The 27,932-nt window shown below is 42.8% G+C and overlaps 2 protein-coding genes across 3 annotated transcripts in view; one reads left to right on the forward strand and one right to left on the reverse strand.

Moving 5' to 3' along the window:
• hectd2 (HECT domain containing 2) overlaps window positions 1-27,932 on the forward strand; it is a 385,857-nt gene that overhangs the window by 326,453 nt on the left and 31,472 nt on the right. The gene's annotated exons all lie outside the window — the stretch shown is intronic.
• svild (supervillin d) overlaps window positions 13,326-27,932 on the reverse strand; it is a 123,430-nt gene continuing 108,823 nt past the window's right edge. For both annotated transcript variants that reach the window (XM_063003195.1, XM_063003194.1), the window contains exons 26-28: window positions 27,279-27,391; window positions 17,083-17,232; window positions 13,326-15,752 (exon numbers count right to left, since the gene is read on the reverse strand). In XM_063003195.1, coding sequence (XP_062859265.1) covers window positions 15,666-15,752; window positions 17,083-17,232; window positions 27,279-27,391 — 350 coding nt within the window. In that variant the 3' untranslated portion in view covers window positions 13,326-15,665. The remainder of the gene's footprint in view (window positions 15,753-17,082; window positions 17,233-27,278; window positions 27,392-27,932) is intronic.

A 27,932-nucleotide genomic window follows, 5' to 3' on the forward strand; every position in this document is an offset into this window, starting at 1 on the left:
TAAATTTTGCAAAAAGAGGAACATCTGGGGGGAGGTGCACACATGTGGACTATATGCTATGCAGGCGATGCAATCTGAAAGAGACTTGAGGCTGTAGGGTGGTGGCAGGGGGTGTGTAGTTAGCGTCGGCTGCTCGTCTGTAGGACGTCTTTGAAGGTGAAGCGGAGGAACCAAAAACCAAGGATCAGATGGAGGTTAAAGAAAGACGAGCGCTAGGTGGTGGTGAGGGGATCTAGAAAAAGTGGTGAGGGGATCTAGAAAAAGTGGTGAGGGGAAGAGCCAGGAAGCAACAAGTAATGACGAGTGTGGTAGAGAGTGTATGTGAGTGAGAAGTGCATCTGACAGAGTAAAAGGGAAAGTTTACATGACAGTAGTGAGACTACTATGCTGTATACTGGACGCAGTGGTACTGACTAAAAAACAGGATAGGGGTGTGTGTGTGGGGGGGGGGGGGGGGGGGGGGGGTAAAGATGCTGCGATTATAATTGGGAGAGACAAGAAAGGACAGGATTAGGAACAAGTTCATTAGGGGGACCAAGATGAAATTAGAGAGGAGAGATTTTAATGGTTTGAGCATGTGCACAGGAGGGGTGAGAGTTTTATGGGGATGAGTGTTCTTGGTATCATAGAGAACCCCATTCAAGAACTTAGAACCAGAGATGGTTGCAGTGCACTTCACTGTTCATTGTTCTCCATGTAACTGTTGTTCTTGCTGTTTATAGGTCATCCTGCATCGCTTTTTTTAAGTGAATGCTGGATTCTCTCACATGTTTTTTGCTTCTCCATTGATCTCCTCAATCTGGTCATTTTTACTCTAACCATTTCCGTTATTCACTGGCCAGCACTGGAGTCATACACGCATGGAGCGTCCCTCTAATCTTCACATGATACTCCTTAACGCTCTGCCAGCACCTCAGACAGTCATTGAGATACTGCCTATTAGTGACGGAGAGAAGAATCCCCATCCGTCCATCCCACCCACAAATACAGGCTCGATTTTGGGAGCCCAGCTAGGTAGGTGGCACTGATTAAATTCCTACTCACCTCTTTACAGAGTTGTGCTAGCACATTAGACCACTGCACCTCCCAAGTGCCATCATAACTTGATCATCTATAAAACAACAAGCTGTGAGTTGAATCTGTGGCACATCCCTCAGAAGATGATTTATGTTCCAATTTCATTTACAGCGTCTTTACCCTTGCAATGCTACAGATGCCATTTGCATGAAAATATTTCCTATTTGCTACATTAATATTTAGAACACAACCTTTACATATACACAGTATAATTATGGTGGCCAGTGGCATAACTAGGAGCTCATTGGCCCCAGTGCAAAAAAAATACAAATCTGGGCCCCTGATCAGCTATCAGCATATGTTGTGTGCTGATAGCTGATCAGAATGAATTAAAGGTACTCACTCAGAAGTTCATGCAGCATGCCTTGCGCTCAGCAAAATCATCTACAATAGACTTCAAGTCTAAATTCCTGGCTCTAGTATTTTCAATGCACAGTTTTAGGTATTTTAATATTTTACTTATCAAAAATATTGTAATATAAAATTAAAGACCTGGTGAGTGCAGCCAACACTGCGTAGTGGGGGGTTGACTCTCATGGGCCCCAGTGCACCTGCCCCCACTGCCCCCCAGTAGTTACACCCCTGATGGTGGCTGCATGCTATTTCACTCACTTACTTTCTTAACCGCGGGGTGCTGGAGCCTATCCCAGCTTTTCAGTGGGTGCAAGGTACACAGTAACACCCCGGACAGGGCGCCAGTCCATCGCAGGGCAGACACACATACACACACACATACACATTTACCTATTCAGTGTCTCCAGTTAACCTGACTGCATGTTTTTGGACCGTGGGAGGAAACCCACGCAGACATGGGGAGAACATGCAAAATCCACACAGAAAGGACCCAGGACCTTCTTGCTGTGAGGCGACAGGTCTACCCACTGAGCCACCCTGCATGCTATTCATGCTAATTAATACATTTTTTGTATAATGTTTGTTTATTAGGATTTTAACGGCATGTTTTTGGTTACGTTCATGACAGAAAGGGTAGTTACTCATTACACAAGATTCATCAGTTCACAAGGTTATATCAAACACACCTGCATGTCTTAGGACTAGGAGGAAACCGGAGCACCCGGAGGAAACCCACACGGACACATCATGAAAACTCCACACAGAAAGGACCCAGACCGCCCCACCTGGGAATCGAACCCAGGACCTTCTTGCTGTGAGGCGACAGTGCTACCCACTTAGCCACCGTGCCGCCCCATTTTGTGTATAAACATTTGTATAAAATAAATAAAAATATGAAGTAAATACAACCCCAAATCAGAAAAAAGTGGATTAAAGTTGTTGCATATGAAAATTACACAATTATTTATTTATTTTAAACCCCATTACTAGCCTTAAATTACCCCCATCCAAACTTTTTTTCAAATGTGTTGCAGGTCTGAAATGCAGGAATTGATGTAATGTATATATTAACAAATGAAATAAAGTTAACCAAACATATCATTCATTTTTTTGGGTTCACTCTGTCTGCAATGAAATAAAAGTCAAAGTAAATATAAGTAACACTAAGCTTTTATTTGTATTTTCCATACAGTCCCAGCTTTCCCCATATTCATTGAAACTATATAAAATACCAAAACTAAAAGTAGATGGAATACTTATCCGCCCTGTATCATTCCCCTGCATTGCTTGCCTGCATGAAAATAACTCATGACGCTCATTGGACAGAAACGTTGACTCAGAGAGACGGAGCTTTTGAAAAAGCTGCCCAAACCACCACTGTGACGTAAATATCAGCTTTCAACCAGAGTGTGCTCAGCTCTCAGACTCCCCGTCCTATCACTCTCAATCAATATGCTCGCTGTGTGGCCCGTCTGGCAAAGATGGCAAAAAACGTAGGAACCCAGGTGAAAACAGAGTAAACAGCAAAAGTGAGCGGAGAGAAAAATAAACAGTAAGAAATGTGAGCGAGCATTCATCTGTGTGCTGGGGAAATCAATCAGTCATCTCCTATTCCTGTCAGAACCTCAAGCTTAATGTCACGCTCGATACAAATGGACTTTTGTCACCGCCAGCAGCAGCAGAGTGCTGACTAGGGAGAGTGAGAGAGAACGAGAGAGAGAGAGAATGAGAGAGAGGGAGAGAGAGACGATGGGACAGAAGCTGAGAGACCTGAGAGTGCCAGAACATTATGCCTTCAGGGTTTGGCTTCTGACACCGCAGGCTAATTGCCATTGCAGTTAGCTCCAGCCACCGATGTGACCTTCAACTATCTCTTAAACTTTTGGGCACTTGTCTCTAGCTCGTCCCTCTCTGAGTCCTGTCAAACAACACCTCTAATCCAAGCACCGAATGAGATAGGAGTGAGACACATTCAGGGCTGAAGACAGGTCCATCTCGGGGCTGAAAGATCCCAAGACTTTGGCATCACAAGAGCTAGAACCAGGTTTATATGTCATCAGAATTTTTTAAATAACATTGACTTCTAAATGGTTCATTTAAGTGACACAAGGATTTGGCAGATTTTGTTCTGTGGGCAGTTGTAGCCTAGCAAATAAGGAGCTTTCTGGACAAGTAATCAAAAGGTCGCTGGTTCGGCGCCCAGGTGGTGCAGCGGGATATTCCGCTAGCACACCAGCGCAGAGATGTTGAACACCCCGGCTTGAGTCTTGGCTCTGCTGCCGGTCGGCTGGGCACAATCTAGAGTGCAGCAGCAGACATAAATTGGCCACCGTGTCTGCTGGGTTGGGGAAACGACCGGACTGGGTGGGGTCTTCAAACGCTGTGCAAGGACCCTGGTTAGCAGATAGAGTCGTTTGTGCAGAAGCACGGGCGTAAAGAAGGGGTCCGCTAGGACTGCTCATGTGTCGGAGGGCACGTGAGCAAAAGTCTTGAGTCGCCAAGGTAATTTAAAATTGCATTTTTTGTTTGCTTGGATTACTTTTGTCTAATTTTAAAAGTAGTTTGATTTGAAGTTTGTTTGTTTGTTTGTTTATTAGGATTTTAACGTCAAACCACACTTTGGTTACACTCATTACACAAGATTCATCAGTTCAGGTTTAATATCAAACACAGTCATGGACAATTTAGCATCTCCAATTCACCTCACTTGCACATCTTTGGACTGTGGGAGAAAACCGTAGCTCCCGAAGGAAACCCACGCAGACACGGGGAGAACATGCAAACTCAACAAAGAAAGGACCCAGACCGCCCTATCTGGGGATCGAACCCAGGACCTTCTTGCTGTGAGTTGAGAGTGCTACCCACTTCGCTTTATTTTTTTGAAAGAAAAAAATGTGACATAAAAAATAGAGGAATTTTTAAATGGGACAAACACTTTTTACTGTATTAAAAAATACTGTAATATTTTTCTTAGTAATGTTACTTGGATGCACTGTTATTCACCTCATACATTCACTTGAGAAAACACATCAGTTTCAAGGCTGTTGCAGCTCTGATTCACTCTCGTTATATGCAGCACAGATTTATTATTTTATTTAATACATACCCAAGACTGTTTCATTCAACCTGACTAGTGAATCAAGGACATTCCAGCTTTTTTGATGTTTTTTTCTACAGTCAAGCTATACAGCAAAATCCTATTATGCAGATGAAGAAAACATGGCAGCATTAACCTTTTCTTTGCGCAGACTGCCTGACACGGATTTTCTAGAACAGAGGGTTCTTCCTTTTGTTGTCGTGATTAGTCTTGACGTGCTTTGTCGAGCGAAAAGCTGTTAATGCCACTCAAACTGAAACAGAGAGAACCTGCTTCTATTAGCTGCTGGTAAATAAGCAGTTCTTTCCTTGGAAAGATAAGGATACAGGCACACTTCAGATCAACCAAGAACTTCAAGACAGGCTTGTTATATCCATCACTCTGCTATCAGCTCGACATCTGACTCTAGATACTATAATCTGTCACGTCCAGAAGCCGAGCATTATGAGAGGATCTGCTCAGCAGCCTACTGGGACTGGGGTCGTACACAGCAGTGGAAATAAATACATGAATGACAGTAGTAATCTTCCAGTCCGTTATTTTACAAGTGCCAGTCACTGCTGTCTGCTCTAGTGGTGATTTCACCCATACAAGTGTGAGAGAGTAAGTGTGTGTGATGTTAAAATCCTAATAAATAAATAAATGCTTTGATCTGTTCATTTTAAACACATCAACTTTGGTTACATTCCTGACTGGACGGGCGGCACGGTGGCTCAGTGGGTAGCACTGTGACCTCACAGCAAAAAGGTCCTGGGTTCGATCCCCAGGTGGGGCAGTCCGGGTCATTTCTGTTAGGTTTGCATGTTCTCCTAGTGTCCGTGTGGGTTTCCTCCGGGTGATCCGGTTTCCTCCCACAGTCCAAAGACATGCAAGTGAGGTGAATTGGAGACACTAAAATATCCAAGACTGTGTTCAATATAACCTTGTGAACTGATGAACCTTGTGTAATGAGTAAGTACCGTTCCCGTCATGAATGTAACCAAAGTGTTAAACATGACGTTAAAATCCTAATAAACAAACAAATCATGACAGGACAGGTAATTACTGGGTACAGGAAAATCACCAGTTCAAGTTTTAATGTCAAACAGTCATGAACAATTTTGTAACTCCAATTGACCTCACTTACACGTCTTTGTACTGTGGAAGGAAACCGGATCTTGATTGATTGATTGATTTTCTTTATTGATCCCCGAAGGGAAATTGCAGTGTAGCAGCAGCAATTACAATTATTACAAACATCAAACAAACTTCACACAATGACATTACAGTGGGGTAGGAAAGAATAAGAATTAAGATATAAAATCTACAAAATATATAAAAAAGAAAATAGAATATAATAATTAAAAAAATAAAAATATAAAACATCTACCTAACAGAACAAAAAATAAAAACTGAAAAGGAGGGAGCCTAGAGGTGCAGTTACATAAATTGTGCAATTAAAGCTGTGCAAATAGGAACATTACTACGTGTAAATTGTGGAACAGGTAGTACCAAGTGATCAAGTTATTGTCTTGTGGTATTATTATTATAGGTTCTGCGTCCTTCTCTTGCACCAGTGAGAGTCATTGTAGGTTGCCACCGCTGTGGGCAGAAATGACTTCCAGAAATGATCTCCTGGAGAAAACCCAGATATGCAGAACACAACACAGAAAGAACCCAGACTGATCCACCTAGGAATCAAACCCAGGACCTGGAGATACAAAATTTCCCATGACTGTGTTTGACACTGAATTCGAGCTGATAAATCATGAGTAACCTGTAACTACCTGTCCTGTCATGCATGGAACCAAAGTGTAAAACATGATCTTAAAATCCTAATAAACAAACATTACTAATTAGAAAAAAAAACTGAGAATGGTTTATTTCTGCATGTGAAGTCAAATAAATAAATTAAATAAATAAAGCAGCCCCAGATGGATCACTTTTGCATTACCTCAAATAATATCCCAAAAAATTTGATTTTTTAAATCAGAGGAAGGCTCATGAAGAAATGAAAAAAGCAGAGTTTACCGTGTTGTGTGTGTGGTTTTCACCACCTCTGGGAAAAAAAACCCTGCTGTAGGATGACTGTTCTAAATTATTATGAGGTGCGAGTCAGTGTGATGCACTTTTCTTGCCTCTGTGTTTCTGTGCGACAGTGGACTCAAGGTGACCATGACCTGACCGACTGCTGATCTAAAGCAGTTTCTGCTATCGAATTACTGTTACAGTCTATTGCTGGTTTAAGCTTGTAAATGCTGGGGTTTTTTTTTTTTTTTTAAGGTCCTAACACATACATCAATGTATGTTGGTCATCTCAAGTCCTGCAGGTTTGTGCTTTTTCCATCAGTGTTTTAAGACAATTTTTGGACAGTAACTGACCTGCACAAAGCAAACATTTCATAATGAAGTAACTTTACAGTGGCTGCTACTTCACTTCATGACCAGCAACAATCAGTCTGCAAAAGCACAGCAGGGTTCCTTCTAATACATTTACTTATGATTATACAGAAATAGCCAAGTAATAAAGCGGTCAAGTGCTTTTCCAAAATTCTCAATTACCAAGCTCCAAATCTTAAAAACCTGATGTACAATCAAAGCTTGGTAACAATATGGATGCCCTGGGACTGACAAGGTAGTTAGCATAAAAAAGTATCGATGGTGGTAAACTACTGCTGAAAAATGTAATTAAGTTAAAACTTACCCTTGGTGATGAGTGTGTCTGTATAGACTGGTTGAGTTGGCAGGAAACAAGTGCAAAGACATTTGATAGATTTTAATAAACAAAAGACAAACCAAACACAGCAAGAACACAACAAGAAAAAACTATGATAAACTTAAAAGCACTATGAACAATAAAGGACGAATCTAACTAACCCCCATGCTAAGGTAACCACTAATGCTAAACACAGCACAAAAGAATCCCTAAACTAAAAGTTAGGTACTAAACTAGAAAGAAACCTGAAATGCTAAGCTCTACACTAAATCCTAACTTTAATGCAGAACAGAGAGAACAGTGAACAAATCCCTAAACTAAGCTAAACCAGGAAGAAATAACCTGTATAGCTTGTTCATACCACTGCCCGTATCCTGTAAATAATGTATATCACAGATACTGTACATCCTGCACTTACTTCTGGTTAGATGCTAAACTGCATTGTGTTGCCTTGTACTTGTACATGTGTAATGACAATAAAGTTGAATCTAATCTAATCTAATCTAATCTAAATAAAAATATTGTAGCGTCGCCACTGGGGGCCGGCACGGGCTTTACCCAGAAAGCCTTGCGGCAGTGGTGTCTAAGCTCACCGTAGCCGTGTATCCCGTTGTTGGGAGTGGGGTGGCTGCGGTGAGGGTTGGATAGGCAGCTTATATGTTTGTCTGTTGTATGAATGTATGTGTGTATGAATGGGTGTCTGTCCCCAAACCACTGAATGAACTGCCAAAAGCAGCTCACTTGCGGCCCTGACGCTATCCTTCCTACTCGCCGGCGCCACATTGGTGTCAGAAGTGGGATTGTGGTGTTTGGGTAGCTCTGATGGTTTGGTGGGCCAATATGCCCGATCTGTCCGATTGCGCTAGCCCAGGTGTTGCTGCGGGGGCATGTGTTACTGGTGGCTGGGAGGACGGTATTCGTCTCCTTGTGCCCTGCCCACTGATCGGGTCAGTGCGGTGTTCCAGTAGGCCAGGTGCAGCAGTGGGTAGAACGGCGGCTCAGCAGTGTAATGGGGTGCGGTCCGGACATGGAGCCACCCAGTGGACGCTGGTGAGTGGGTCACCGGGACGGTTGACCATTAGGAAGGGGGCAGTGTAGCGTCGCCACTGGGGGCGGGCACGGGCTTTACCCAGAAAGCCTTGCGGCAGTGGTGTCTAAGCTCACCGTAGCAGTGTATCCCGTTGTTGGGAGTGGGGTGGCTGCGGTGAGGGTTGGATAGGCAGCTTATATGTTTGTCTGTTGTATGAATGTATGTGTGTATGAATGGGTGTCTGTTCTTAAACCACTGAATGAACTGCCAAAGGCAGCTCACTTGCGGCCCTGACGCTATCCTTCCTGCTCGCCGGCGCCACAATATGTTAAATGCTAAATAACCCTAGTGCTAAACAAGGAACATATCTCTAACTAAGCTAATCTAGGAAGAAACATGAATTGCTAAACCCTATGCTAAATGCTAACCCAAGAGCTAAACAGGGAACAAAGAACATATCTCTAAGCTAATCTTGGAAGAAACATGAAATGCTAAACCCTATGCTAAATGCTAACCATAATGCCAAACACAGAAAACAAGGGAATAGGCTAAATTAACAACAGATAATACTGGTTATAAATAAAGGAAACAGAGAGAGAAATCACACAACACAGCGAAACACAACACAGCGAAACACAACACAGCTAAACACAACACAGCTAAACATAACATAGCGAAACACAACACAGCTAAACACAACACAGCTAAACATAACATAGCGAAACACAACACAGCGAAACACAACACAGCGAAACACCAAGGCTACAGAAAAACACTAAAAGAGACCAGGAGTAAAGAAACATGAAGAACCTTAATGCCAGACAACGAAATCTGCACAAAGAGGGTACGAGGGAACTACAGTACAGTACATACACTGGTTAATCCTGGAATACATGGGAAACAGGTAAGTATGATAAAACACAAGGACGAATCAGAGGGAAGGGGCGTGACCATGGGGGTGTGCAGTGTCAATAAAAACATAAGAGTCCATGTGCTTGTCTCAGGGGAGGACTGGGACTGTTCCAGTGTGTAAAATGTGGGTTCTTCCCTTGTGCCCAGTATTAAATGGCACATGATCCATGTGGATTTGACCAGGATAGTGAAAAGTAAAAAAAAAAAAAAAATTAATAAGTAAATTTTATTGCTGTAGCAATTAACAGATTCTAGATGTTACTCTGTGGAAGATACTATTGTGTATCGAAACTTAGTAATGAAATTGATTAAAATGAAAAATGATCCAAAAACTGAGGCTACATTCCTTACCTTTCATATTTCAAAACAATGTTGTTGTTACTTTTTTAATGAATTCAGTTACTTATTCATTCATCTTCAGTAACCATTTAAAGCTATTCAGGGCTACAGTGAGTCTAGAGCAGGGGTTTTCAACCTGTGGAGCGCCTGTCCAGGGGGGCACGACATTACAAGATTTTTTTACTTTAAAGACTAAAGCGATTGATTTTTTTACCCACAGGAGACATATCTGATTAGTATTGCTGACCACACACGCACGTTTAATGTTATCCAGCTCAGTCTGAAAAAAAAGACCATTGGCTAGCAAAACTTTAAAATAGGGCTAACAGTGAAGATAAATCAGTGACAAAAACAATGACTGCTGTTATAGGACATGTTTGTGTGTGTGTGTGTGTGTGTGTGTGTGTCTTTAGGAGAGGTGTATAGTGGGAGATGCTCTGCGGGGGGGTTTGGGGGGCGCAAATTCAAGGTTGGCACATGGAAGGGGGTGCATGTCGAAAAAGATTGAAAACCCCTGGTCTAGACTCCACAATAGGGCATTTGCTTACAAGTTTATTTATTTATTTATAATTTTATTATTATTATATTTTTTTCTTATTTTCTTATTATTTTTTGCGACCCATTTTTTCGGCTCGCGACTCACCTTGGTCTAGTGCATATCATGTTAATTCTGGGTTCAAGACCAGATCACAGTTCTTTGCATGGCTTGTACCTTAATACTAACACTCACTCACTCACTTTCTTAACTGCTTATCCAATTAGGGTTGCGAGGGGGTGCTGGAGCCTATCCCAGCTTTTCAATGGGCGCAAGGCACACAGTAACACCCTGGGCGGGGTGCCAGTCCATCGCAAGGCAGACACACACACATACACACACCCATTCACCTATAGGACAATTCAGTGTCTCCAGTGAACCAGACTGCATATTTTTGGACTGTGGGAGGAAACCGAAATGGCGCCCCTGGAGCAGAGAGGGTTAAGGGCCTTGCTCAAGGGCCCGACAGTGGCAGCATGGATTCGAACTCCTGAACTCATGGATGTTGCTTTGCTAGTTTAGCTAATTTAGTGCGCTTGCATACACAGGTGGAAAAAAATGAAAAAGCTGAAGAACTGAGCTACAGTCCAGATGACTTCTGAAAATGTACTGGACGATTCCATTCCTTCTAACTGGACTCAGAGTCTAGTGTGATGTGTCCATTTACTCACCCCAGAGGGTTCATTACTGGTTCAGCCATCTCCCTATAGGCAATCACACTCCAATCTCAATTCAGTCTCACTGCGGCCTCGATGGCTTTTCTAATGACGTCTGCAGACACAGGAATACATCTCTGGAACCTCAAATTGAAGGCTGATTGACTCTGAGAAACCCCCACTACAGAATTATCTCCAGCTAGTCCTTTCCTTCATGAGTAAGTGCACTGTTATCACAGAAACGGGGTCTAAATACTATACACCCAGCTCTGTTTTACCCATAACACACCACAACTGTACATGTCAGTGAAAAACATCTGGTTTATTTACACTGATCATCCATAACATTAAAACCACCTCCTTGTTTCTACACTCACTGTCCATTTTATCAGCTCCACTTACCATATAGAAGCACTTTGTAGTTCTACAATTACTGACTGTAGTCCATCTATTTCTCTGCATGCTTTGTTAGCCCCCTTTCATGCTGTTCTTTAATGGTCAGGACTCTGTGTGTGTGTAGTGCTGGTATAGAGTGTGTAGAGTGGATAAGACACAGCAGTGCTGCTGGAGTTTTTAAACACCTCAATGTCACTGCTGGACTGAGAATAGTCCACCAACCAAAAATACCCAGCCAACAGCGCCCCGTGGGCAGCGTCCTGTGACCACTGATGAAGGTCTAAAAGATGACCAACTCAAACAGCAGCAATAGATGAGCGATCGTCTCTGACTTCACATCTACAAGGTGGACCAACTAGGTAGGAGTGTCTAATAGAGTGGACAGTAAGTGGACACTGTATTTAAAAACTCCAGCAACGCTGCTGTGTCTGATCCACTCATACCAGCACAACACACACTAACACACCACCACCATGTCAGTGTCACTGCAGTGCTGAGAATGATCCAACACCCAAATAATACCTGCTCTGTGGTGGTCCTGTGGGGGTCCTGACCATTAATGAACAGGGTGAAAGCAGGCTAAAAAGGTATGTAGAAAAACAGATGGACTACAGTCAGTAATTGTAGAACTACAAAGTGCTTTTATATGGTAAGTGGAGCTGATAAAGGAGGTGGTTTTAATGTTATGACAGCGTGTAGCGATAAGTGAATCTAAGACACTAATAAGGAGTAGGACCGGCATCCCAATGCTTCTCGGAAAGTCCTGAATGGTTTTTGCTGGGATGTTGGTCCATTTCTTAATAGCAGCATGTTCCAGTTATTCAAGGGGTTAAACATCTACTCCAAAATAAACCATACAAGAGTAACGATGTTTAAATCTGGTGTTTGTTGAGGCCATGAAAGATGATAGAATTTATCCTGGTGTTCGTCAAACCACTTTTGATTAATATCAGCAGCAGGCGAAATGGGGACATCGATATGAAAGGCTGTTTGCACCACAGGGTGCACGCATTCCTGTAAAACTGCAATATGTTTGCTCGCTGTTAATCGTCTCTGCACAGGAAACATTTGACCACCAACAAGCTTCTTATACCATCTAAAGCAGCAGTCCCCATCCGTTTTGCAACCCGGAGCAGTTTCATATAAGATATAATTTTACAAACTGGCAGGGGTGGGAGGATTTAAAATAAAATTATACAATGAGCATAATAAAAAAACACAAAGTGCATAACAATACTGCTCACCAATGATGGAAAATCAGTGGGAACCCTGAGCTTGTTTCACTGCAACGAGACACTCCCACCTAAGGGTGATAGGAGACAATAACACCTGGAGTGTGTTCTTGATGTCCAGTCTGCTTTGTTGTTGGAATTGGAAGCAGTGTTTTCATTGCTTTTGTAGCGATCTCTAATTGTTTATTCTTTCTGTGCGGCCAGTACCGGTCAGTGGCCTGGTGGTTGGGGACCATTGATCCAATGTATTTAGCATGTGGCAACATACATTATACACCGATCAGGCATAACATTAGGTGAAGTGAATAACACTGATTATCTCTTCATCACGGCACCTGTTAGTGGGGGGGATATTTTAGGCAGCAAGTGAACATTTTATCCTCAAAGTTGATGTTAGAAGCAGGAAAAATGGGTGAGCGTGAGGATTTGAGCGAGTTTGACGAGGGCCAAATTGTGACGGCTAGACGACTGGGTCAGAGCATTTACAAAACTGCAGCTCTGGTGGGGTGTTCCCAGTCTGCAGTGGTCAGTATCTATCAAAAGTGGTACAAGGAAGGAACAGTGGTGAACCGTCGACAGTGTCACGGGCGACCAAGGCTCATTGATCCACGTGGGGAGTGAAGGCTGGCCCGTGTGGTCCGATCCAACACACAAGCTACTGTAGCTCAAACTGCTGAAGATGTTAATGCTGGCTCTGATAGAAAGGTGTCAGAATACACAGAGCATCACAGTTGCAGGGCTGATTTGGCAGCAAAAGAGGGACCAACACAATATTAGGAAGGTGGTCATAATGTTATGCCTCGTCGGTGTAGGTTAACAGCATCCCTTAGCTTCCTCCAAACATACAAGTCAAGTTTCTTTTTTATTTGGTCCACTTTTGTACAGTATATTCGGGTGATTCAGTGACAGAAAATCGTTCCTCGGTAATGTTCAGTGACATTGCAGCTTTAAAATGCTTTATCATAAATCCATTTATTCCACAAACGTGAGGCTACACCTTGGTAGTTTTGTAAACTGGTAGGTTTAATGATCCAGTTGTCACTTGAACATAGTGCCGAATACAGAACGGTCCTTTTAGTTTGGCAACACACTCCTGGCAAATGAAACAAAAGTCACTAAACAGCATGCACACCATGGAACGATTCATAAACTGCACATCATATTCACTTAGAAAAGCCAACAGGTATTGATATTTGTATTGATATAGGTAGTATATACTGGAAACCACAGTATTAGAGACAATGTAACACTGTAAAACATGGTAATTAAACATACAGCTGCAAGAACAAGTTTGTGAACCCTCTAGAATTATTCAAGTGTAATCATCATCCCAGTCATATTAATATACTGTATATAATAACACATTAAAAAATTATTCATTGGTAACATTGATTTTAATTTACCATCTAGGCTGGAAAATATGCAAACACTTTGGCCAAAAAAGTCTAATAAGTGTTCTGATGAATAAAAAAGACAAATGTCTTGAGTCTGCAATTAATGGAAGAGTATAAAGCTACACAAGCATTTATTTATTCACAACAAGACAAACTATATAAAAAATGCTATTTTGTTCTAGGATTTGATGTCCTGCAAGGATTATATCAATAGCACAGCGTGCACCACCAAAGAACTCAAAGTTTTATGTATAAGACCAGTATAAATCTGTAAGATTTGCTCAAATCTTGCTGAAGCTGTACGCCCAATATAAGAGTGTTCATTCATTTTAATGTTAAGGCACAACATTTACATTTTCGGCATTTAGCAGACGCTTTTATCCAAAGCGACTTACAGTTGTAACAGTATACAATCTAAGCCTAGTGGTACTGCCTAGTGGTACAACGTGAGAAAACAACTGCGCTTAGAATTATTGCTTATCACTAGACTGTAGAAGACCATCATAACGTCTTTAACACTGCTGTGACGAAGCTTCGGGGAATAGTTGAGACAATGAGGCGAAAATGAAAACGGCTATGTCTAAAGGCACAATTTAAATGTAACATAAGGTGGAGGGAAAATCATTGTATGGGGCGACTACAGAGGAAGTACAGGGTAGTGGTCAGAACCTAAAGCTTAAAGGAGGTTGGATAACACAACAGCTAATTAATAATATACAACAAAAAAACAGAGGTTGGAGTGACCGAGGCAAGAGGACTGTTCACACAAGAAATCCCAGAGTGGTCTCATCAGCATCTACATCACATGTGTCAAACTCAAGGCCCGCAGGCCGCATAAAATGGTGTGGCGGGCTGGATTCGGCGAGAGCTTAAAAGACGTAAGATCGTCTTAAAATACACTGTAAAATCCTATATAAACTGCATCTCCCACAATGCATGCCGATTTTGTGTCCCTCAAAGTGATGGCATCCCACCACTAGATGGCAGTGTTTCCACATCAGCGATTTTCCAACAAGTGATGTTGCAAGAAACAACAAGAAATATTTACAAATAATCCCAAAATGTAGAAGAAGGGAAAATTTAAGCAGAAAGAAGGGAATTTAATGAAAGATGGGAAAATTAAAACAGGTTTGTGCTTCAAGAAGAGAAACCGGTACGTCTCTTGTTATAAGGCCGTGTCTGTGGTAAAGGAGAACAATATAAATGTAGATATACATTATAAATATACAGAATAAATTTGGCATTTTTACACCAAACACAGAATTTAGCCTCCAAGAAAAACAACAAATTGTCCAAGAATTAAAAGGCAGACTACAATCACAGCAGGATACGTTACCGTCGGCCCTTTGAGGGCCACCATAATGCAGATGTGGCCCTCAGTGAAAATGAGTTTGACACTCATTTTGACACCCCTGACCTACATAAACATTATTCCTGCTAAAGGAGGTTCTACCAGCTACCACCAATACGGATAGGTTGCACACCTAGTTGTCTGGGTTATTGGCTTAATTATTCATGTTGACCTGGAAAATATTAGTCAACAATGTATAAGAAGCTTTTTTAGACACCCCAGTAATTCCAGAGGGTTCACAATGTTTTTCTCTGCAACTGTACATGTTTGGCTTTAAATGATGTTCGTATTAAGAAATTAGTGTTGTATGAAAGTACATAACTGTTTAAAAAAGTACCTAAAGACACAAAATCATTGTACAAACTGGCATATAAATTCAAACATAAAATGGAAAGATCCCAAATTCATAGATATTTGCATATTTAGGGTAAATAGAAAGTCTGTTCGTCTCATATAAAAGCCGGATAGCTACATTAATGCGCTACAATGCAAGAGTTCATTAGGGAAGAAATTAACTGTACATTTGATGCTATACATAAACTGGATGTCCATATAAATCCACCCGCTCCTCCTGTCATGGATTTATCATGGAAAGATCTAAAAGAGGCCTTTGCTCTTCTTGAGGTTTAGCTGTTTCCAGTTGGGGAGAGTGCTGAACTCATCTCGGGTCATCTCCAGGGCCGTCTGCAACGAATAAGATACAAATAAAAAGCTGATCAGCATCCAAACATCCATCTGAGCAGCTTTTTTGTTTACATTCTAACATACTTATACAGACATTTTAAACATGGTGAGATATACACTAATCAGCCATAACATTAAAACCACCTCCTTGTTTCTACACTCACTGTCCATTTTATCAGCTCCACTTACCATATAGAAGCACTTTGTAGTTCTACAATTACTGACTGTAGTCCATCTGTTACTCTGCATACTTTTTTTAACCTGCTTTCACCCTGTTCTTTAGTGGTCAGGACCCCCACAGGTCCACTACAGAGCACTATGAGTGGATCAGACACAGCAGCGCTGCTGGAGTTTTTAAACACCTCAATGTCACTGCTGGACTGAGAATAGTCCACCAACCAAAAATATCCAGCCAACAGCACCCCATGGGCAGCGTCCTGTGACCACTGATGAAGGTCTAGAAGATGACCAACTCAAACAGCAGCAATAGATGAGCGATCGTCTCTGACTTTACATCTACAAGGTGGACCAACTAGCTGGGAGTGTCTAATAGAGTGGACAGTGAGTGGACATGGTATTTTAAAACTCCAGCAGCGCTGCTGTGTCTGATCCACTCATACCAGCACAACACACACTAACACACCACCACCATGTCAGTATCACTGCAGTGCTGAGAATGATCCACCACCTAAATAATACCTGCTCTGTAGTGGTCCTGACCATTAAAGAACAGCATGAAAGGTACTAACGAGGCATGCAGAGAAACAGATGGACTACAGTTAGTAATTGTAGAACAACAAAGTGTTTCTATATGGTAAGTGGAGCTGATAAAATGGACAGTAATTGTAAAACTAGAAGGCGGTTTTAATGTTTAATGTTGGGTCAGCACCAGTAGAGAGGAAGCATAACGCAATCGGGTAAAAATTGGACGTGCTAAAAATCGGGAGAAAAAGGGAGAACATGCCTAAAAAACAGCAAATTGCATATTACATGGGGAAAGGCTCATTTCACAGATTGTGATGCGATTTTCACGGCTGTGAATTAGGTAGGGCCTTAATTATAAACCATCAAGAACTAAACTGAACCCTTTGCTAAACACAGAACAAAATAACTAATGGAAATATAATATAAGAATCTATATGTTATTCAATGCACACTTATTGGAAAATGATTGATATAAGTGATTGATGACATCCTAATGGGAGGCCGATAGATTTTTCGATCACATAATGACCGAGCTGAACTGAAGCTGAGCAAGCAGGTCTGAGGAAACTCTGGGTAAATCTGCTCAGATTACATTTAGTCACAAAGAGAGATGTGAGCTGGATACCTGAAAGTCTTCATCGGACAGGTAGAGCTCGAGGCGCAGAGGGTCCACTCCCTCCGGCAGCGGCCTGCTGGTCAGCTCCTTCAAAGAGTACTGGTTCTTACTGAGCTTCAGCAGAGCGTCTTCCACCAGAACCACTTTATTCCTCACGCCCTGAATCAGTACACACAGCCATACACACACAAACATGAACTCCACAAGACATGGACTCCTGGTATCTGGTACCAGGACAGTACCAGCTGTAAATGAAAAAGTTGTTGCTGCTCTAGTTTGTGCAATGTTTTTAAATTAAGGGGCAATTACTTTTTCACAAGTGGGTTATGATTTTCTCCAGGCGACCTGCCAGTGGGTGAACTGATTGTTCTACATTGTCAGTAGGTTTACATAAACAATTAGGTGGGCGTGCCCAAGTGGCGCAGTGGGATATTTTGCTAGCACACCAGTCCTGGGATTCTGAACACCCCGAGTTTGAATTTCAGCTCTGCTACCGGTCAGCTGGGTGCCCCCTACCAGGCGCAACTGGCAGTGCCTGCAGCAGACAAAATTGACCACCAGTCTGCTGGTTGGGAAAGGACCAAACTTAGGAAGGGGGCAGGGTCTTTGAAACTGTGTAAGGACCCTGGCTGGTAGCCTGAGGTGCCTGTACAGAAGTGAAGGAACATGAAGGGTAGTGCATGACTCTCCTTGCACAAGAGTCCACCAAAGTATGGGGTCAATGGACTGTGTCAGAGGGAGCGTGTGTCAGGCAAAATATACCCTACTTGGACACGATCGGGATCCCCAGCAACGGAAGATTAATAGGCTAGGCTAAATTGGGAAATCAGGGAGAAAATGCTTAAATAAAAATGTAAAAAGTAAGCAGGTAAATACAGTAGACCCTTGAGTTACAAACGGTTTACCATATAAACATTTCGGGTTACGAACGATCTTTTTCAACTGAACGTACGTACAAATTTCGGATTACGAATCGAAATTGGCGAAACACGTGACGTCACGAACATATTGACTCTGACCGTCTCTCTCTCTCTCTTTATATATACTGTATATACAGGTCCTTCTCAAAAAATTAGCATATTGTGATAAAGTTCATTATTTTCCATAATGTAATGATACAAATTAAACTTTCATATATTTTAGATTCATTGCACACCAACTGAAATATTTCAGGTCTTTTATTGTTTTAATACTGATGATTTTGGCATACAGCTCATGAAAACCCAAAATTCCTATCTCAAAAAATTAGCATATTTCATCCGACCAATAAAAGAAAAGTGTTTTTAATACAAAAAAAGTCAACCTTCAAATAATTATGTTCAGTTATGCACTCAATACTTGGTCGGGAATCCTTTTGCAGAAATGACTGCTTCAATGCGGCGTGGCATGGAGGCAATCAGCCTGTGGCACTGCTGAGGTGTTATGGAGGCCCAGGATGCTTCGATAGTGGCCTTAAGCTCATCCAGAGTGTTGGGTCTTGTGTCTCTCAACTTTCTCTTCACAATATCCCACAGATTCTCTATGGGGTTCAGGTCAGGAGAGTTGGCAGGCCAATTGAGCACAGTAATACCATGGTCAGTAAACCATTCACCAGTGGTTTTGGCACTGTGAGCAGGTGCCAGGTCGTGCTGAAAAATGAAATCTTCATCTCCATAAAGCTTTTCAGCAGATGGAAGCATGAAGTGCTCCAAAATCTCCTGATAGCTAGCTGCATTGACCCTGCCCTTGATAAAACACAGTGGACCAACACCAGCAGCTGACATGGCACCCCAGACCATCACTGACTGTGGGTACTTGACACTGGACTTCAGGCATTTTGGCATTTCCTTCTCCCCAGTCTTCCTCCAGACTCTGGCACCTTGATTTCCGAAAACACTGAGCAACAGTCCAGTGCTGCTTCTCTGTAGCCCAGGTCAGGCGCTTCTGCCGCTGTTTCTGGTTCAAAAGTGGCTTGACCTGGGGAATGCGGCACCTGTAGCCCATTTCCTGCACACGCCTGTGCACGGTGGCTCTGGATGTTTCTACTCCAGACTCAGTCCACTGCTTCCGCAGGTCCCCCAAGGTCTGGAATCGGCCCTTCTCCACAATCTTCCTCAGGGTCCGGTCACCTCTTCTCGTTGTGCAGCGTTTTCTGCCACACTTTTTCCTTCCCACAGACTTCCCACTGAGGTGCCTTGATACAGCACTCTGGGAACAGCCTATTCGTTCAGAAATTTCTTTCTGTGTCTTACCCTCTTGCTTGAGGGTGTCAATGATGGCCTTCTGGACAGCAGTCAGGTCGGCAGTCTTACCCATGATTGCAGTTTTGAGTAATGAACCAGGCTGGGAGTTTTTAAAAGCCTCAGGAATCTTTTGCAGGTGTTTAGAGTTAATTCGTTGATTCAGATGATTAGGTTAATAGCTCGTTTAGAGAACCTTTTCATGATATGCTAATTTTTTGAGATAGGAATTTTGGGTTTTCATGAGCTGTATGCCAAAATCATCAGTATTAAAACAATAAAAGACCTGAAATATTTCAGTTGGTGTGCAATGAATCTAAAATATATGAAAGTTTAATTTTTATCATTACATTATGGAAAATAATGAACTTTATCACAATATGCTAATTTTTTGAGAAGGACCTGTATACAGTGTATCACAAAAGTGAGTACACCCCTCACATTTCTGCAAATATTTCATTATATCTTTTCATGGGACAACACTATAGACATGAAACTTGGATATAACTTAGAGTAGTCAGTGTACAGCTTGTATAGCAGTGTAGATTTACTGTCTTCTGAAAATAACTCAACACACAGCCATTAATGTCTAAATAGCTGCAACATAAGTGAGTACACCCCACAGTGAACATGTCCAAATTGTGCCCAAAGTGTCAATATTTTGTGTGACCACCATTATTATCCAGCACTGCCTTAACCCTCCTGGGCATGGAATTCACCAGAGCTGCACAGGTTGCTACTGGAATCCTCTTCCACTCCTCCATGATGACATCACGGAGCTGGTGGATGTTAGACACCTTGAACTCCTCCACCTTCCACTTGAGGATGCGCCACAGGTGCTCAATTGGGTTTAGTCCATCACCTTTACCTTCAGTTTTCGAAGGGAGGGGATCATGCTTTGTTTCAGAATGTCACAGTACATGTTGGAATTCATGTTTCCCTCAATGAACCGCAGCTTCCCAGTGCCAGCAACACTCATGCAGCCCAAGACCATGATGCTACCACCACCATGCTTGACTGTAGGCAAGATACAGTTGTCTTGGTACTTCTCACCAGGGCGCCGCCACACATGCTGGACACCATCTGAGCCAAACAAGTTTATCTTGGTCTCGTCAGACCACAGGGCATTCCAGTAATCCATGTTCTTGGACTGCTTGTCTTCAGCAAACTGTTTGCGGGCTTTCTTGTGCGTCAGCTTCCTTCTGGGATGACGACCATGCAGACCGAGTTGATGCAGTGTGCGGCGTATGGTCTGAGCACTGACAGGCTGACCTCCCACGTCTTCAACCTCTGCAGCAATGCTGGCAGCACTCATGTGTCTATTTTTTAAAGCCAGCCTCTGGATATGACGCCGAGCACGTGGACTCAACTTCTTTGGTCGACCCTGGCGAAGCCTGTTCCGAGTGGAACCTGTCCTGGAAAACCGCTGTATGACCTTGGCCACCATGCTGTAGCTCAGTTTCAGGGTGTTAGCAATCTTCTTATAGCCCAGGCCATCTTTGTGGAGAGCAACAATTCTATTTCTCACATCCTCAGAGAGTTCTTTGCCATGAGGTGCCATGTTGAATATCCAGTGGCCAGTATGAGAGAATTGTACCCAAAACACCAAATTTAACAGCCCTGCTCCCCATTTACACCTGGGACCTTGACACATGACACCAGGGAGGGACAACGACACATTTGGGCACAATTTGGACATGTTCACTGTGGGGTGTACTCACTTATGTTGCCAGCTATTTAGACATTAATGACTGTGTGTTGAGTTATTTTCAGAAGACAGTAAATCTACACTGCTATACAAGCTGTACACTGACTACTCTAAGTTATATCCAAGTTTCATGTCTATAGTGTTGTCCCATGAAAAGATATAATGAAATATTTGCAGAAATGTGAGGGGTGTACTCACTTTTGTGATACACTGTATATATATATATATATATATATATATACAGTGCCTTGCAAAAGTATTCGGCCCCCTTGAACTTTTCAACCTTTTGCCACATTTCAGGCTTCAAACATAACGATATGAAATTGTAATTTTTTGTGAAGAATCAACAACAAGTGGGACACAATCGTGAAGTGGAACGACATTTATTGGATATTTTAAACTTTTTTTAGAAATAAAAAACTGAAAAGTGGGGCGTGCAATATTATTCAGCCCCCTTGCGTTAATACTTTGTAGCGCCACCTTTTGCTGCGATTACAGCTGCAAGTCGCTTGGGGTATGTCTCTATCAGTTTTGCACATCGAGAGACAGACATTTTTGCCCATTCTTCCTTGCAAAACAGCTCGAGCTCAGTGAGGTTGGATGGAGAGCGTTTGTGAACAGCAGTTTTCAGCTCTTTCCACAGATGCTCGATGGGATTCAGGTCTGGACTTTGACTTGGCCATTCTAACACCTGGATACGTTTATTTGTGAACCATTCCATTGTAGATTTTGCTTTATGTTTTGGTTCATTGTCTTGTTGGAAGATAAATCTCCGTCCCAGTCTCAGGTCTTTTGCAGACTGCAACAGGTTTTCTTCCAGAATGGTCCTGTATTTGGCTCCATCCATCTTCCCATCAATTTTAACCATCTTCCCTGTCCCTGCTGAAGAAAAGCAGGCCCAAACCATGATGCTGCCACCACCATGTTTGACAGTGGGGATGGTGTGTTCAGGGTGATGAGCTGTGTTGCTTTTACGCCAAACATAACGTTTTGCATTGTGGCCAAAAAGTTTGATTTTGGTTTCATCTGACCAGAGCACCTTCTTCCACATGTTTGGTGTGTCTCCCAGGTGACTTTTTATGGATATCTTTGAGAAATGGCTTTCTTCTTGCCACTCTTCCATAAAGGCCAGATTTGTGCAGTGTACGACTGATTGTGTCCTATGGACAGAGTCTCCCACCTCAGCTGTAGATCTCTGCAGTTCATTCAGAGTGATCATGGGCCTCTTGGCTGCATCTCTGATCAGTCTTCTCCTTGTTTGAGCTGAAAGTTTAGAGGGACGGCCGGGTCTTGGTAGATTTGCAGTGGTCTGATACTCCTTCCATTTCAATATGATCGCTTGCACAGTGCTCCTTGAGATGTTTAAAGCTTGGGAAATCTTTTTGTATCCAAATCCGGCTTTAAACTTCTCCACAACAGTATCTCGGACCTGCCTGGTGTGTTCCTTGGTCTTCATGATGCTCTCTGCGCTTTAAACAGAACTCTGAGACTATCAAGTCAAGTCAAGTCAACTTTATTTATATAGCGCTTTTTACAATAGACATTGTCTCAAAGCAACTTTACAAAATCCAGGACCAACAGATACAAAAACCCCTGTTGAGCAAGCCGAGGGCGATATCACAGAGCAGGTGCATTTATACGGAGACTTGATTACACACAGGTGGATTCTATTTATCACCATCAGTCATTTAGGTCAACTTTGGATCATTCAGAGATCCTCACTGAACTTCTGGAGTGAGTTTGCTGCACTGAAAGTAAAGGGGCCGAATAATATTGCACGCCCCACTTTTTAGTTTTTTATTTCTAAAAAAAGTTTTAAATATCCAATAAATGTCGTTCCACTTCACGATTGTGTCCCACTTGTTGTTGATTCTTCACAAAAAATTACAATTTCATATCGTTATGTTTGAAGCCTGAAATGTGGCAAAAGATGGTCAAGAATCAGTTGACCAAGATGGCGGCGCGTTAACACGCAGCGGCCGCTCTGGGGTCGAAAAACGGTGTTTTTTGTTGTTTTGCAGAAAAGTTTGTAAGTTTTGTTTAGGACAGTTTTGTTTATAAACGTATGGAAACCACTTTTGACTCAGTTTACAACCGCCATACACTGCTACAATTGAGAAAACAATCAGAAACCAACCTCCAAGATGATCTGCGGCGTACTCTGCATGAACTCTGCCTACTTCGCGAACCAGGCCTGCAGTCCTCGGAGTTACCTGAAGCAGGTGACCGGGGGAGGGGGCGCCGCAAGCGGTGCTCGAGGAAGCAGAAGCGTGGAAAGCGAGCCGGGGTCCGTGCTAGGCTAAAAGCTAACCCAAGCCGGCCGGCTCTACCATCGTTATTCCTCGCAAATGCATGCTCTCTGGAGAATAAACTGGACTGTATCAGACTTCAGCGAACTACCCAATGTGAGTACAGAGACTGTTGTGTTTTAATTTTCACTGAAACATGGCTTAGCGACAACATTCCAGACAGTGCCATTCAGCTAGACGGGCTAGCATCGTATCGCGCCGATAGAAATGCAGCTCAGTCCGGTAAAACACGAGGAGGAGGCGTTTGTGTTTACATTAACACCGAATGGTGCAAGGACTCTGTGCTTGTTGTGGCGTACTGTTCTCCGATGGTGGAATTTGCTATTGTTAGATGCAGACCTTTTTATTTACCACGGGAATTCACCAGCGTGCTTATTGTCGCGGTGTATCTCCCACCCAGCGCGAACGCGAAGGAAGCATTAAGCGAACTCTACAGAGCCATCAGCGAACTACAGACCGTTCATCCAGACGGACTGTTTATTATCGCTGGGGATTTTAATCATGCAAATCTCAAGTCTGTTCTCCCTAAATTCCATCGGCATGTGGACTTTGCTACGAGAGGAGCGAACACGCTGGATAATGTTTACACGAACATTGCTGGTGCGTACCGGGCGGAGCCCCGCCCCCACCTCGGATACTCAGACCACATCTCTGTAATGCTAATTCCAGCATACAGAGCACTCATCAGGCGCTCCAGACCTGTACAGAAACAGGTGAAAACCTGGCCAGAAGGATCCATCTCTGCTCTTCAGGACTGTTTTGAGTGCACTGACTGGGACATGTTTAGGGAGGCTGCAACATACGGCGATTACACTGATCTAGAGGAGTACACGACTTCAGTGACCTGCTACATCAGCAAGTGCATTGAGGACGTCACTACCACTAGAACCATCACTTCCAGACCCAACCAGAAGCCGTGGATGACTCCAGAGGTGCGTGCACTGCTGAGGGCCCGAGACTCCGCTTTTAAAGCAGGTGACCAGCCGGCTCTGAGAACAGCGAGAGCCAGACTGTCCCGGGCGATCCGAGAAGCAAAGCGCGCACACGGCCAGAACATCCACAGCCACTTCCAGAACAGCGGTGACACACGGCGCTTGTGGCAGGGCATCCAGGCCATCACCAACTACAGGACGACTCCACCCGTCTGTGACAGTGATGCCTCCCTTCCAGATGCGCTGAATGACTTCTACGCTCGGTTCGAGGCGCAGAACAACATGTTGGCGAGGAAGACGATCCCACCTTGTGACGACCAGGTGCTTCGTCTCTCCACAGCGGACGTGAGGAGAACTCTGCACAGAGTCAACCCACGGAAGGCTTCTGGACCAGACAACATTCCTGGCCGAGTGCTCAAAGGATGTGCAGACCAGCTGGCAGATGTATTCACTGACATCTTCAACATCTCCCTGAGCAGCGCCATCGTTCCAACGTGCCTCAAGACGACCACCATCGTACCCGTGCCAAAGAAGTCATCTGTGTCATGCTTCAATGACTATCGTCCCGTAGCACTCACGCCTATCATCACGAAGTGCTTCGAGAAACTAGTCATGAGGCATATTAAGACACTACTGCCTCCCACCATGGACCCACTGCAGTTTGCGTACCGTCCTAACCGCTCAACGGACGACGCCATATCCACTACACTTCACCTGGCTTCTACACACCTGGACAGAAAGAACACTTACGTCAGGATGCTGTTTATAGACTTTAGCTCAGCATTCAACACCATCATTCCTCAGCATCTAATTGGAAAGCTGAGCACGCTGGGCCTGAACACCTCTCTCTGCAACTGGATCCTGGACTTCTTGACTGAGAGACCTCAGTCCGTCCGGATCGGTAAGACCACCTCCAGCACCACCACACTGAGCACCGGCGCTCCCCAAGGCTGTGTGCTCAGTCCACTGCTGTTTACTCTGCTTACGCACGACTGTACAGCAATGCACAGCACGAATTCCATCGTTAAGTTTGCAGACGACACAACTGTGGTGGGACTCATCAGCAACAACGATGAGTCAGCGTACAGAGAGGAGGTACAACATCTAACGGACTGGTGCCAAGTCAACAACCTGTCTCTGAATGTGGATAAAACCAAAGAGATGGTCATTGACTTTAGAAAGACACTAAGGGACCACTCCCCACTGCACATCGACGGCTCATCTGTTGAGATCGTCAAGAGCACCAAATTTCTCGGTGTTCATCTGGAGGAGAATCTCACCTGGACCCTTAACACCAGTTCCATCACCAAGAAAGCCCAGCAGCGTCTCTACTTTTTGAGAAGACTGAGGAAAGCTCATCTGCCACCCCCCATTCTCACCACGTTCTACAGAGGAACAATCGAGAGCATCCTGAGCGGCTGCATCACTGTCTGGTTCGGAAATTGTACTGCGTCGGACCGTAAGACTCTCCAGCGAGTAGTGAGGACAGCTGAAAAGATCATCGGGGTCGCTCTTCCATCTCTCACGGACATTTTTAACACCCGCTGCATCCGCAAAGCTCTCAGCATTGTGGACGATCCAACCCATCCATCACATGGACTTTTTACTCTGCTCCCGTCTGGGAGACGATACCGCAGCATCCGGACTAACACAACCAGACTGTGTAACAGTTTTATCCCACAAGCAATCAGACTCCTAAACTCAGTACTGTAACAATTTCCTCCGGACATTTTCTGCTGCCACACACTGAACTGTATTGACTGTTACTTGCATTTTTGACTATGTTACTTGCATTTTTGCACACCTCCTGGAAATGCACAATAATTTCTGCACCTTACTTGTATTTTGCACCATATTTACTTTTTAGGCACCTTATCTGCATTGCCAATTTTACGCTGCTAATGTACAACATGTCACTACCTCAGGAACCATTGTACCATCTATTCACCATCATGTACTAACACTTGTCTTTAGTCCTGTGTTCTAATTACTTGTTTAGATTAGGGATAATAAGGAATATCTTTTGTAGTTATTTATTATAGGATTTTTTGTATTATTGTTGTATTTGCACTGTTTTGTATTGTCTTGCACTTTTTGTACCGTGTTACACCGTGATCCTAGAGGAACGCTGTTTCGTTTCAATATGTACTTGTATGTAGCTGAAATGACAATAAAACCTCTCTGACTCTGACTCTGACTCTGAAAAGGTTGAAAAGTTCAAGGGGGCCGAATACTTTTGCAAGGCACTGTATATATATATAGTGAGCAGAGAGCAGACAGTGTTTTTTCTGTGTTTTCTTTATATTTTGTAAAATTCTATATTAAAATGGCCTCAAAGAATGAATCTATTATTTTTTGTTGTTGTATAATTACTCCTGCCAGTAGCTGTCACTGTGTATCAGACAGAGGGGACAGTGAGTGAGAGAGAGAAAAAGGAATTCGGCTCAGTAAAGTATTCTTTCTTTCATGCAATTACACTTACAAAATACAATACTATTGAAATAAATAAGAAATAATAATAGAGAAGTATGAGAGTTATTGTTGTTTCTGGTAGATACATTTATAAATAAAGAAGGAAATGTATTATGGTGTATGGTACAGCACACGTACTGTATTGAAATGTGATGTGTTTTTATGTACAGTACAGTACTACTGTGTATTGTTGTTTATTATTGTTTATTACGGTAATGTCTATTCTATAATTTAAGATTTAAAACATAAGAAAGGTTTGGTAAGGGGGGGGGGGGGGGGGGGGGTTTGGGAGGTCTGGCACGGATTAATTCTATTTACATTATTTCTTATGGGAAAAATAGGTTTAACTAATGAACATTTTGACTTAAGAACAGCCCTTCAGAACCAATTAAGTTCGTAAGTCAAGGATCTACTGTAATTGAGTTTTATTAAGTGCTATTAGAATAATACAAATGTGCATTTTTATTACAGTATAGACAACATTATTTAACATGAATCAACAGGACATGTACAATATGATGGAATCACAAGGTAATAATGAGGTGGATAATGTATGATACTATACCTGCACTTTGAGGTTGGGATCTTTCTCCCAGTAAGGGAAGATATTAGTAAAGGTGAGGGGTTCCGCTCCCGCCAGTATAAGATAAGCTTGAGGGGGACGTCTGGAGTTTTTAGCTGAAATGTACAAACACACACACACACACACATATGTTCATCATCAAATGTCTAAGGCAGCTTGGATATTGACAGGTAGAGCTCTATGAAATCCATCATGCAGTAAACACAGATGAAATTTCACATCTGATCACTTCACAAATAAAGTTTTATTAATATCTGCGTTCATGTGACTTGCTTAGGTTGGGCAGCTGTACTAACACACTAGTGCTATGCTTCATTACGGGTGTGTGTATAGAGAAATGTTCATGTGAATATGAAGTGGTGTTACATTCTGATTTATGTTAATTTATTTATAAACATACAAAGTTTGAATAGGCTTTTGCATGACAAAGCATAAACTAGTCAGGCATGGTTCAACTCTTGAAATCTATTCATGTCCATTATGTAATGTAATAACACGCTGGTGATATGCTGCACTTTCCTCCTCTATCCATAGATCACCTAAATATTATATGAACTGATTTGAGATTTTAAAGACATATTTTCTATGCTATGGTTTAACCAAATGTTTCCGGGAATCTTGACACCTTTTTGTGTC

This window comes from Trichomycterus rosablanca, chromosome 10, assembly GCF_030014385.1.
Source record: "Trichomycterus rosablanca isolate fTriRos1 chromosome 10, fTriRos1.hap1, whole genome shotgun sequence".
Taxonomy (NCBI): Eukaryota; Metazoa; Chordata; class Actinopteri; order Siluriformes; family Trichomycteridae; genus Trichomycterus; species Trichomycterus rosablanca.